Source organism: Etheostoma spectabile, chromosome 15 (genome assembly GCF_008692095.1).
Source record: "Etheostoma spectabile isolate EspeVRDwgs_2016 chromosome 15, UIUC_Espe_1.0, whole genome shotgun sequence".
Taxonomy (NCBI): Eukaryota; Metazoa; Chordata; class Actinopteri; order Perciformes; family Percidae; genus Etheostoma; species Etheostoma spectabile.
The window spans coordinates 8,214,550-8,226,922 of record NC_045747.1 but is presented as its reverse complement, the minus strand read 5'-3'; the positions used below and the strand labels follow the sequence as shown (position 1 = coordinate 8,226,922).

The following is a 12,373-nucleotide window of genomic DNA, read 5'->3' as shown; positions in this document are numbered from 1 at the left end:
GCAGGTTGCACTTAGTGCAGTAGTGTGGTGTCCAAAAGTCTCATCTTGCACCCAGTGATGATATGTTAAAAAGTGTTATTGCCTGTGGTATTAATGATTTTCTGTAGTGAATGATTTTCTGATTTTCTCTTATTTCTCTTTTCTCATTCTGCTTTCTTGTTCCTGTTTGTTTACACATAGTTTTGATGTGGATCTTGCTTTGTTGCTCTGCAGTTCACACTACATTAAAGTCATTAATTTAAGTCCTTGTTTTCAACACTTTTAATTGTTGTTATAGGTTGATTTATTACCACCTAAAACTTTAATAGCCTGGATACTGTCTGTCACAGGTTAAAGGGCAAACACACTGCAGGGGATCATTTTTATTACTATGTTCACACACACATTCCTCTCCCTCTGTGTAACGTCTCTTTAGTCTCATCAAACTAGTGAGTATGAATGCAAATAGCCCCAATGTGGCTCACAAACCGACTGTGATTATATTCTAGTGCTGTTCCTGCCTGGAGCCATTTCCCACACCAGTTCTTGCTATAACATTTCTAAATTAACTCTCTAAAAATAAACCCTGGAGGATGTAAAGGAATAAATGCCTTTTTTAGTAAATCTCTCCACTCTTGGCCACGCTTATTCAATAGCCAGAGTCTATTGAAATGTAAGGAAACCCAGAGCTTTTGTAATTATGTGTGGCCTATGTAGAGTCATGTGAGGCGCCACGAAAACAGGATGGAAATGCTGCAGTAAGATGTGTTGTGACCGTAAGGGATGGTTAGTATTGAGAGGAACTAATCAGGAATATTAGGTGAAAACACACACAGGAAATGATTATAAAGTGCTTGTGCTCAAGTTCATGTCTTGTTTGCATTCAAAAGTCTTTTTCATAGCCTGCATGCACACATTGTACATGTGTTGCTATAGAGCTTCCTCAGTGTCAGCAAGAGGTGTTTCCTTCCAACACTGCAGTCACTGCCAGAGGCTAAATTCTGCTTCAAACGTGTTGGACGTTTGCACTCGTAGTTTGGAGGTAGTGCCCTGAGGTGTGTGTGTGTGTGTGTGTGTGTGTGTGTGTGTGTGTGTGTGTGTGTGTGTGTGTGTGTGTGTGTGTGTGTGTGTGTGTGTGTGTGTGTGTGTGTGTGTGTGTGTGTGTGTGTGTGTGCGCATGTGTTTTTGTGCTTATATGTCTACATGTGTGTTCATTCAAGGGTACTTTAGGTGCCACATTAGGTTAGGTTTTTATCAAGTGCTATTTGCTCCACTCTCCTGAGAGCCAATGAGGTTTTATCTTGTTGCCTTTTAAAAATGAATAAGTAAAGTCAGCAATAATTTATCAGTTGTGTGAGTCCTCATTTAACAAAGTTCCAAGTTAGCAGAGATAGTGGTGGTTGATCGCATACTATTCAGTTTTCTTCAAACTAGCTTGCCTGCATATTTTAGAAAGTCAAAGTGAACTTTCTATAACCCTTACCCTTACCCTAACCCTATTGCAGGTTTACTTTTGAACATCCAACCACAGCAGCATTAATCTGAAACACCGAGTTTAAAACATAGAGAAAAAACATGTCAAAAAGCCTAAAAACAAAAGAGGCATTTCATAACATGAAATTGTCAAAAACTGTCAAAATCCAACTTTCCTTTACAAGTAGGGTTGGACATGTAGTAGAAAACTACATAAACTGTTGTAAACTTTAGATCAGACAAACATACTAATTAACTTTTCAATGGCACGTACTGCTTATTGAGTCAGTTAAGTATTAGTGTGTGTCTAATTGCCTCATGACATGATCATGTGGGTAATCTCAAGCAGCCTTTCTTACACAGGAAATTGAATTACAGCAGTGACCTGAAAAACAAACATGTTGAAGCAGTAATTTAAAATGCATTGTTTTAAGATTTATAACAAGTCTGGAAGTCAGAGTTAGCAACAAATATCCATACAATACTACTTTATAATATCTATATAATTGGATGTGGGTCAGCTTCATTAACGATTGTCACATCCTGGCTTTTTTTTCCTGATGGAGACAGCCGCTCTGTCAATGTAGCCATTGTGTGATTTCCTGTCTCCTCTTCCTCTTCCTGTCAGGGGGCCGAGTGAAAACCTGGAAAAGAAGGTGGTTCATCCTGACTGACAACTGTCTCTACTACTTTGAATACACAACAGTGAGTGTCACAATAAGATGATGTTTTGATAAAGTGCTTCTTTGCGAGCATACTGTATGTGCTGGTTTCTGTGTGTGTTCTCATGTCTACAGATAAAGAGAATTTTCGAAATTTGGAGGTGCCATAATAAATTCTGGGATTACAATGAATAGGGGGGAAAATATGGAGTAGATCAACATACGGAAATTCAACATTCCAGCATCCTGTTATTTCCACTTGTGGCTGCTGTGGCTGCTGTTTAGCAAATGCTTATTGGTCACCAGTTGTCTACATTTATGTTCTAGCACATTTGGACTTGTTGAAGGTTGCTCCAAACGGGCTTGGGTCAGCCCTGTTTGGCAACGAAGAGTGTTTATTCATCAGTATTTTTTTCTTTATGACTGCTAGTGTCCATGTGTGTTTGACTATTTGTGTCATTTTTTGTAAGAACAAGCTTATGTGTGCTTGGTTGAAGATGTTTATCATTGCCTCTGTGTCCCTGCTAGATGCTACATCAGCGCTGTCCTCTCTCTACCCTGGTATTATTCTTCAGGACACTATCATTATGTTGCGTCCTCTGGTCTGACTGCTCCACACACACATTATCTGCTCAGTTAAAGAGTAGCAAAGATGAGAGGATAGGGAACAAGGTTGATTTCCATGCTAGCAAAACATATCACATAAGATTTTATCCTCTTTTCCCTACCTCAGTCCTCTACTCTCCTGTTTCATTTTTCCTTCTGTCAGTGTATTTCCTCCTCATCTTTATTTTATATGAATTTATATATGCATTTATTAAATGCACCACTTGCTTTGCCTTGCCTCTTTATATTCTTTCTTGCTTGTTTGCTTCTTACTTTGCCATCAATTATGCTCTCTTTCTTTGTATTCACTTGGTTGTTTTTCTCCATCCTCCCATGTTTCTCCTTCAGGACAAGGAGCCTCGTGGGATCATCCCATTGGAGAATCTCAGCATCAGGGAGGTGGAGGAGCCCAGGAAACCCGTGAGTATTACCTCATTAGAGACCCTTAGAATCTTTTCTCCTCTGTTACCGTGCTTATAGGATGTTTAAATTGTAAGTACATGTCTTGATGCTCGGCTCTTTGTCCATTCTCCAGAACTGTTTTGAGCTCTATAACCCCAATCACAAGGGCCAGGTGATCAAAGCTTGCAAAACGGAGGCAGATGGGCGAGTTGTTGAGGGTAACCACGTTGTGTACAGGATATCAGCGCCCACGCCAGAAGAGAAAGAGGAGTGGATTAAATCCATCAAGTGAGACTTCACACAAGCACAATTAAAGAAATAGTTTGACATTTGGGGAAATAGTTTTTTTTTTGCTGAAAGGGTTTATTTATCTAAAGTGTCCACATTAGTAGTAACAGTAAGTCCTCTAGTAAAACCCCAACTTGTTGTATAGATTAAACAATAAAGATATAACATTTTAATAAGAGAGATTTAGAGGTGCTGGTAAGCAGATTTTGTTACCTTTGGACAGAGCTACCTGTTTCCATCTGTTTCCACTCCTTTTGCTAAGCTACGCTAACCTGCTGCTGTCTGTATCTTCATATTTACTGTACAGGCATGAGGGTATCTATCTGTTCACCTCATACTTGGTTAAGAAAAAAAAAGCATGGGGTGCCTGAATAGCTCACCTGGTTGAGCGTGCACCCCATGTACCAAGGCTCAGTCCTTGAAGCAGCGGCCGCAGATTAAATTCTGATCGGGGACCCTTTGCTGCATGTCATTCCCCCTGTCTCTCCCCTTTCACATCTTCAGGTGTCCTGTATAATAAAGGCCTAAAATGACCCAAAGTAATCTAAAAAAAGAAGCAAAAAAGTGTGTTTCAAAATGTCCTTTAATAAGCCTAAATAAGCTAAAGCACCAGCCTTAAAAGTCAATTTTCTTGTGGTGGGTGGTTGACTTCATGAGCTGATTAGAGGGACCAAGCTGCCACTCAGTAAAGGTTGTCATACAAAACTATTAGCTAGCACAGACATAAACCACAATCTAGTCTGGCCCTCCGACTGTAAGAATAATGCTGACGAAAAGGAGACCAAGGAAAGATACTTATATGGGTCATTGTTTTGCAGAGTATGTCATTACAGTAATTGATTAAAATAGTAAAGTGTGGTTTCTTTCTGTCAGATACCATACATACTGTAACTCTCAGTAATAATGATAACCTTGCTGTCAGTGACCCAAATGTTGCTCTGTAATCGCCTGCATAGAAGATGGTGCAATGTCAAAGAGAGTTGGCTCAGCAAAACAGAACACTTGTATACTGTAATATAGTGCAATCCCCCCTCCCCCTCCCCTCTCTCCATACTCTGGGAGAGTATTCACTGGGGAAATGATGGGGGATTAGTCACTGCTTATAGCAGCCCAGGGGTGAGCCAGCAAACCCAGTAAACCTATCCAGGAGAGGCAGCTCCAAACTGGGCTGACGTACACACAGCCACAGCAGCTAACAAGCTACAGCTTGTGCTTCACCAGAGGGGCTCCAAGAGGGAGATAAAAGACGTTTTATGGAAATGATGATTTTCCCCTCTTCTAAAGTAGAGATGATCACAGAGGCAACGCTGAAGCTCTTGAGTCACAAACACACTGACCCAGATGAATGGGGACCAACTGGGTCAATTGAGAAAGTGGGCTATGCTATGTGTTGTACTGTATGTATTTTTATATTTCCACTTCCATCAAATATATTAGGTTGTTTACATATTTTTAAGGACAGAAATGGTGGAAACATTTCGTATTAGTCACGGCAGCCTTTCTTGGATTGGATCACTTTTACAATGGAGATTTTGTTTCATGAAATTGGGTTTTGCAAAATGACAATAGAGCGGTTTGAAAGAGCAGGATAGTCATCACATACAGATAATACAGATTAATACTCATTCTTCAGCATGCAGCGTTGTAAAGGGAATCAGAGATATCCGCAGTGGGGGGTTGAGGCTCTTCTTGCTTAGTGCTGGTGCTAACAGGATTTAGCAGCCGTGGAACTGGGCTCCTCAGTAGAGCCCAAATAGCTTCCTGACTCACTCACTCTCATTGTAGGCTTCCTTTCCATCGCTCTTAGAAAAACACAGGGAGCAGGAGAACGCAGAGAGTAAATAATCTGGAGCCCCTTTGTTTGCCCTCCTTCAGACCTATAAACCTGCAGAATAGTGGGAGGGAGAGTGTGCTTGTGTGTTTTACTACGAGTTCTGGAGGAGGTTCCAGCAAACCAGAGTACTAAGAAGAAACTTGGGAGGGGGAGGGGGGGCTTCTTCAGAAACCATGGAAACCAAATTAGGTCACTGCACAAACTTTTTTCTTTTTTTTGATCTAGTTAAGGCAGTATAAATGTGACTACATTTGTGCCTACATTTCCATATCAAAGATGCTTGAGACCCTCCTCTCATGTGGCCTCATTATTTATTTCATCGCTGTCCCTTTGATTGGCCTTTTCTCCAGGGCCAGCATTAGCAGAGACCCCTTCTACGACATGCTGGCCACCAGGAAAAGACGCATCGCCAACAAGAAGTGAAGAGGGACAATCTTCTCAACCTCCAGCTCCTCCATCTTTCTCTCCTTCGGTTCATGAACACATAAACCACACACACTGCAAAGCTGGTACACAACAGAAAAGTCCTTCAACCCCAGAAAAGCCTGTGACTATGAAAAAAAACCTTGGTTTCTCTCCTGGACTGTCTACAAGTCATGTGCACTGGCTGGGGAGACATCACACACTACTGAGGGGACATCAGACCTCCAGCTAACATATACAGTATGTGGACTCTTGCATTGAGCAGCATATAAACAACTAAGTCAGTTTGTTTCTCATCTATGTCATGTAAAGCCCCATACATCCCCCTCTAATGGTCATAACATGTTTCTAGGTCTCCCTAAAGCACAACTGCCATGTTTCAGGTGCACATGCATGCATGTGGGTTATTATAGACCAATATGTTTGTTTGTATGTGCATGTTTGTGTATGTGTGTGTGTGTGTGTGTGTGTGTGTGTGTGTGTGTGTATACGTGTGTGTGTGTGTGTGTGTGTGTGTGTTTGGATGCAGCAGTGTGCTATCAATGTATACAGGATATACAGCATGTGTGCAGACAAGCGTTCCCTCCACTGTGCTTTATGAAAGGTCATTGTCATTCAAAGTAGAGTTTACATGTATTGTCAACTACATGGGGAACGATATGTGAGAGTGAATTAAAACATTAGGATGAAAGGTGGGAAGTGGAGACCGTTTAGGCGGTGGTGGTGTAGGTCAGTGCAGCATAACCTCACTTGGACCATGTGGTCTTCTCACTCTGGTGCTGATTCTTCTCTGCAGGTGCCATGGCTGAAGCCTTGCTCAGAGTAACCTCAGAAAACAGTGCTGGCTTACATTTAGGTTCCTAACAAAGCATTACAGTCTTGAGTCAGCTGGGCTGATTTCATTTATTTGTGTGGAGCAGAGAATTTTGAAATGTGCATACTTTTTTATTTTAGTTGACTGGGAAAGGAGCTTTTGCCAAAGCTTGAAATAAAAACTTTCTTTTTGGACATTAAGTTGCTATCCTTAAGATTTCAGTCCTGGTTAATTTGGCAACACAAAAGTGATTAATGGTGGTAACTGCAAGTGTGCTGTTTAGTACTATAACAAGCACTCCTTAAGCACCCACTTTGTCAAAAATGCAACTGAACAGCAACTTTTGTATCCTTTTACAGTGCAGCCAAACAAAAGAAGTCAGTCAATAATAATTGCTACTGTAATGTGACTGCCTGTCACCTGCAGCTAACAGTTCACTGTACCTGCTCCTTCTTGATTTGTTACTCCCTTATAAAAAAAAATGATGCAAAAAATGCCCCAAATCCACAGAAAAGTGCTAATTTCATAAAAAACCTTAAGGATTTTAACTTTAAAAATTGTCTGCTGGGTAGGCTTTATTTATGGCTGTGCAATGGCCCAATAGGGTACCAGTCCGATTAAGCTTTTATTACTTCTCTTGTCTATGGCCTAGGTCAGTGAAAGTCGATGTATTGTTGTGATCCTGTTTGCATTTGGTTTGTAATCCTATACAATCTTGCTTGCTTTTGTGTTCTTCTAAAAGTATATAATATAACCAACCAACTTATCATTTTTGTATTTATTTTCATTTGTGAAATGGTTTAATACTACCTGTAAATGTTATACAATGTATGCTTAAGTTAATTATGTATATATGATGTCTAGGTTTTCTGGTTTCTTTGTTGTAGTATGCACACTCTGTGTAACATGCTTGAGCCTACAGGCGGAAGTTTGCATCAGCTGAAGTTTGGGGTTTTCTTTACAAAAGCCTTAAACGTAATCATAAGTAAAAATATGAGGATGAGGAGGATGATGATGATGATATTGGTCAAATACTGTGCCAATGCTCTTTAAATAAGCCATGACAAGTGAGAAAGATAGTTGTATTAATGATGATGATAAAGATTATAGTGAAAAAGATGTTTGTTGTTAATGATGATGATTATAGTGATGTAATATCAGTGTGATGATGATGATTATGATACTATCATTAATGATGATGTCAACAACTATAAACAGCAGTAGTTTTCTATGTGATTGTAAAATAAAAATGAAAGCCTTGTGGTCAGGGCAGAATATTATCTTCTACTGCCCTGTGTGGGTTTATAATAATAACTTTTATATTATATTCTCTGTAAAAGCGGTCACATTGTACATTAAGTGTATCTATATAAAGTATACATAAAGCATACATCAAATGTAGGGTGTATTTATTATTGAAGCTTGTCTTGACCTACTTATTTGCATAAGTCATGAGCTATTGTTAATAAATAATACAGATATTTCTCGCGAGGTGACGAGCTCTCTGAATGTATGACATGTCATCCTCCATCATGCAGCGCAATAGTGTGGGATCAAACCTGGTAGAATAGCTGGTGAATTAACAGGAAAGGTGAATCAAAAAATGTGAGATGAAAGAAAATCTGAGTGGCAGAGAAGATATGGAGAGAGCGTCCTCTACTGGTTTTCCTTTTTCATTTTCAAGTCATAATCCATAATAATGAGCTGGTGAAGAGGTATTCAGATCCTTTACTTGAGTAAACGTGACAATAACACAATGTAAAAGTGCTCAACACCTTGCTTAACTATGACCTCAGTAGGAAACTTAAAATTAGCACTGAATTTAACATTTAGCACCGTAAAGAAAGATGTTATGGGCTGACTGTTCAATTGGATTGCATTAGATTGTTCAGGTGTACCTCATAAAGTGACCACTGAGTGTATTGATCTTGTCAAAAGGAAAACATAGATATCTGCTTTTGCAAATGAACCCTTCCAATCTAAAACCAAATTATTAGATCCATCAAAAGTCAAAAGCCAGTTTTTACAAAGTCACCACTCACAGATTTCTCACTGTCAGCCTGTCCTCATGAACTATACGTTTGAAAAGCTACGAAAAGATAAGCACTGTAATTTGAATGAGTTACACCTCTTTTTTGCTGTGTGCACCACATTGACTGCTGCTCTATAAGAACGCGGCTGGCCACGTAGGGAGGTGGTGTTGAGGATGGGTGGGCGACCAGGCGTTAACATGTAGTGGAGTTCGCTTACCGAGGAAAACAAAAGACTTTCACCCAGGAAATGTGTGTTCCTTTGGAGGGTTTTAATACAAACCACAGTCTTTTCCTAAACTTAACTAGTTGTTTTGGTGCCTAAACTTAACCTTTGTCACCGCATAACACTCACTTTTTCTCGCCTAATCTTAACCGTAATCTTCACCTAAATGATCGGCAGCTCCGCGGCTTTTGTCTGATGCTTAGCACCGCCCCAAGACAATAGTGACTTGTTTAAAGAAATGCCAATAAACCAGAGAACGTTTTCCTTCCATCCCCGAATGCTATGTGGAATAGCCAGACTCTCAAAGTGAGACTACACATAGAGTAACTTTTCACATCTTGTATGAGTCGTCTGTTGTCCTTCTCTGATGTTTGCCTGTGCCACATTCAGGAACTGTTGTACCTGTAGGCCTATGTAAAACTCTGTTTCACCTTTGAGGGGATAATGAAAATTTTCCAAGTGATACTGTAGATTTGAGGATGGACCTGTAACCTTTTATCAGTTTAGATTACCAACATTTTAGAAAGCTTTTATATTTGAAAGGATGTGACAATTGACAACATACATTTGCATGTGAGGATTTATGAGGTTTAAATAGACACATCTGACATTATTTGGGTATTAAAAATAAGCATTAAAATCAATTTAATGGATCAACAGAAGCCATACAAGTACTTTTAAAAACATAAATTTGAACGTATGTCACACTATATACTGTGGAGAATTCCACAGCGTGTTTAAGGGAATCAAGATTTTTTTTTCTCCAATTGTGCCAAGAAACTGCAAAACAAACTCTGCACTGCCCCCTGGTGGATACATGTAGAATCACTGTGTGAGGACATTTATTTTTACAGATGACTCCTCCTGCACACTGTACCAAACATGTTTCATGGTAAAGCATTGCTACCACAACACCGACACTGGTAAAAACAGCACCTAGTTTGCAGCATCATCTCTACATCAACACTCTCATTGTTTATTCATTTAATGTCCAACAGCTGCACATACTATATAAAAATCTATACAAAACAAATATGGATGTATTACATGGATGTACCTCAGTGTCTCTCCTTATTTAAATCACACCAGGAATGAACATTTTCATCTTGTCTTACTGTTATGATGTTAGAGCCAAAATAGTGTATTTAAGGTAAAAAAAGCAAACCCAACAACAACCTCTGGATGCTTGTTGACAGGACTTCTTAAGCCTGTTTCTTTATTTAAAGTCTATGGTTTCCTTCCAGGACTGTCGTCACCTGCTATCTGATGGTTGGTATAGTAGTGACGGCTTGTCTTTTCATTGCATCTCACACAAGTCTTTGCCTTAGGGAGAGGGTTAGGTTTACCAATGTTTTAGTGTGACATAATACATAAATACTGCCACAGAATAAACTAAAAGCATAAGATGCATTTATTTCTTGCAAAATGACGAAGCCAAAATATTCACACACACAAAAAAATGTATACAGTATGAGGCACTGGAGGGTAAAACGCACTGATACAATTAAACCAAAATATGCAGTAGAACATTATTTACCTTTGCAGATAAAGTTCAAATGTAATTACTGTGTACCAGATTTTAACTTTTTTGAGACATTTGCAGAGAGAATAACATCATGTTGGGTTTTTCTTCTAAAACCTACAGACTTTTCCTCTTCCTGGAAAAAAAAACATAGGTGCTGCTAAACAACAGACTCCCAATAAGCATCTGTGACCCCAAATCCACAAGCACCTCAGGTCACAGTCAAAGCTGCACATATTTTTCTCCCTGAAAAACATCAAACTCAAAGTTAAATATCTAAGTAACTTTTTCTTGAAAGGAAACTCACTAGGCCTTGTGACCCCATGTGACCCTTCAGGGAGCCTTCAGAAAGCTTTTGGTGGTCTCTGCTGTGATGGCCGACCCCTCAGCAGGGTGAAGACGAGACCTGATCATAGTCGGGGCATTTGAGTAGAGCAGGGTAGCTGGCGCTCATTTGGAGTGAAGCTTCACTCGAGATGTCAGAGGGACTTCGCCCACGCGACCAGGCCTCTGGGTGGAGGAATTGGCTCGAGTGGTCGGAGCAGTTGCTGAGACGAGGGCGGTAGAAAGTTGGGTGACGAGGCTGGTAGATCTCCTCTGCTGTGTAGCGCTTCATGAACAGGTAGACGGACATGACGCCTGCGCTCTGCAATGCGTAGAGGGACACGTGAGATTGAAATTAAGTCAACAGATCAAAATATATGCAGAAAATAATGAGCTCAGAAGTCATTCATTCCAAAGAATAACAATTTACAACATACAGTTACTAAGTCTCCACATAACAAAACTTTTCTATAGTTGTTTGTGATTGCTTCAGTTTTGTCATTTGAAAGTGAGCTAAAGAGTTATACTTTTTTATCTTTTATCTTGTACACCACATTTATAATGAGTGGTAGCTGTTTAAATTAATAACAATTATACTGATATTAACAGTGTGTGCGTGTGTCTATCAGCAACCACTGGAGGGAAGTGAACACTCATGATTCTTATTGTAACACACTCTCTCACTGACGTTAAACTATAAACCTTTTCAGTAAAAACCTTCAAGTGGCTGTCCAAGTAGCGAGTCTGATAATGTCCCTGTGAATGACAAAGTAGTTCTGTAAGGTAAGATGGCAGTTTTCCAACCAAGTTTACCAAGGGCCTTATAGATAAAGAGATACCGGTGAGAATCACGTCTTTCTTGGAGAGAAGACCATCCTACTCTGCAACAAATTGCCTCTCAGGGAAATTAAAGTTTTCTAAGTCTAAGTCTAAGTCTATGCTGTCTTATGTAAAATACAAGGATGTGTACCATAAACATTACCGGCATTGACATGTGTAATTTAAGTTATATGTTTATTATTGGGGTGGTTACAGTCGTTTAAACCAACGCCTTAAAACAAGAAGGTTCAGGGGTTGTACTTGCCGGCCGGCTAAAAAAACATTGTAGGCATCATGAATGCAAATTTGATGGCAAAACAGTTCTATTGAATGCATTAGACTGTACCTAATAAAATGGAAACTCTGTGTATAGTAAGGCTATTTATGGGGATTAAATGCTCATTCACACCTAAAACTTGGACAAAAGTTCAACAACTTTTAACTTAAGTTTTAGAAGTTTCTACCACAGTAAAGTCAGGATATGAGTAGATTTTTGGATGCACAGAAAAATTAGGAGAATCAACTCGTGCAGTGCATTTAATTTGTTTTGTTGATATACCTGGAGGTTTTTCTTTTACTTACAGTATAACTAAACATTGTTATGTTTTAATAATAGTGTCTGAATGTGTATTTAAATGTTTAATTCCATGCTACATGTTTTGTTTCTGTCTTTTAACATCTTTGGGCAATGGTGCAAATACGTGTTCTCACTTTATTGTCATTCCTTGGATTTGCATGTGTCATCACAGCAGTGAAAAAGAGCGGAACAAGTCTTCTGTGTCTGGGTTCAGTTGCTCACCTCAGTGAGCAGGAACGAGATGGCAGAAAAGGCAAAGGACCAGCCATACTTGTAGGTAAAATAGGTTTCACTGCTCTTAGTCCTATTCAGCATTTCATCATTTATACTGGAAATGTACAGCACCAGGCCCACCACCAGAGCCAGACCTGAGAGACAGAGACATTAAATCAAG

The 12,373-nt window shown here is 39.5% G+C and overlaps 2 protein-coding genes across 3 annotated transcripts in view; one reads left to right on the top strand and one right to left on the bottom strand.

Moving 5' to 3' along the window:
* Window positions 1-7,871, top strand: part of cyth3b (cytohesin 3b) — a 34,674-nt gene extending 26,803 nt beyond the window's left edge. For both annotated transcript variants that reach the window (XM_032537777.1, XM_032537776.1), the window contains exons 10-13: window positions 2,081-2,157; window positions 3,069-3,140; window positions 3,256-3,410; window positions 5,595-7,871. In XM_032537777.1, the coding sequence (XP_032393668.1) occupies window positions 2,081-2,157; window positions 3,069-3,140; window positions 3,256-3,410; window positions 5,595-5,667 (377 nt within the window). In that variant the 3' untranslated portion in view covers window positions 5,668-7,871. The remainder of the gene's footprint in view (window positions 1-2,080; window positions 2,158-3,068; window positions 3,141-3,255; window positions 3,411-5,594) is intronic.
* Window positions 7,872-9,311: 1,440 nt separating this feature from the next.
* cacng5b (calcium channel, voltage-dependent, gamma subunit 5b) overlaps window positions 9,312-12,373 on the bottom strand; it is a 7,435-nt gene continuing 4,373 nt past the window's right edge. Inside the window, exons 5-6 of the mRNA XM_032538226.1 lie at window positions 12,202-12,347; window positions 9,312-10,905 (exon numbers count right to left, since the gene is read on the bottom strand). Coding sequence (XP_032394117.1) covers window positions 10,645-10,905; window positions 12,202-12,347 — 407 coding nt within the window. The 3' untranslated portion in view covers window positions 9,312-10,644. The remainder of the gene's footprint in view (window positions 10,906-12,201; window positions 12,348-12,373) is intronic.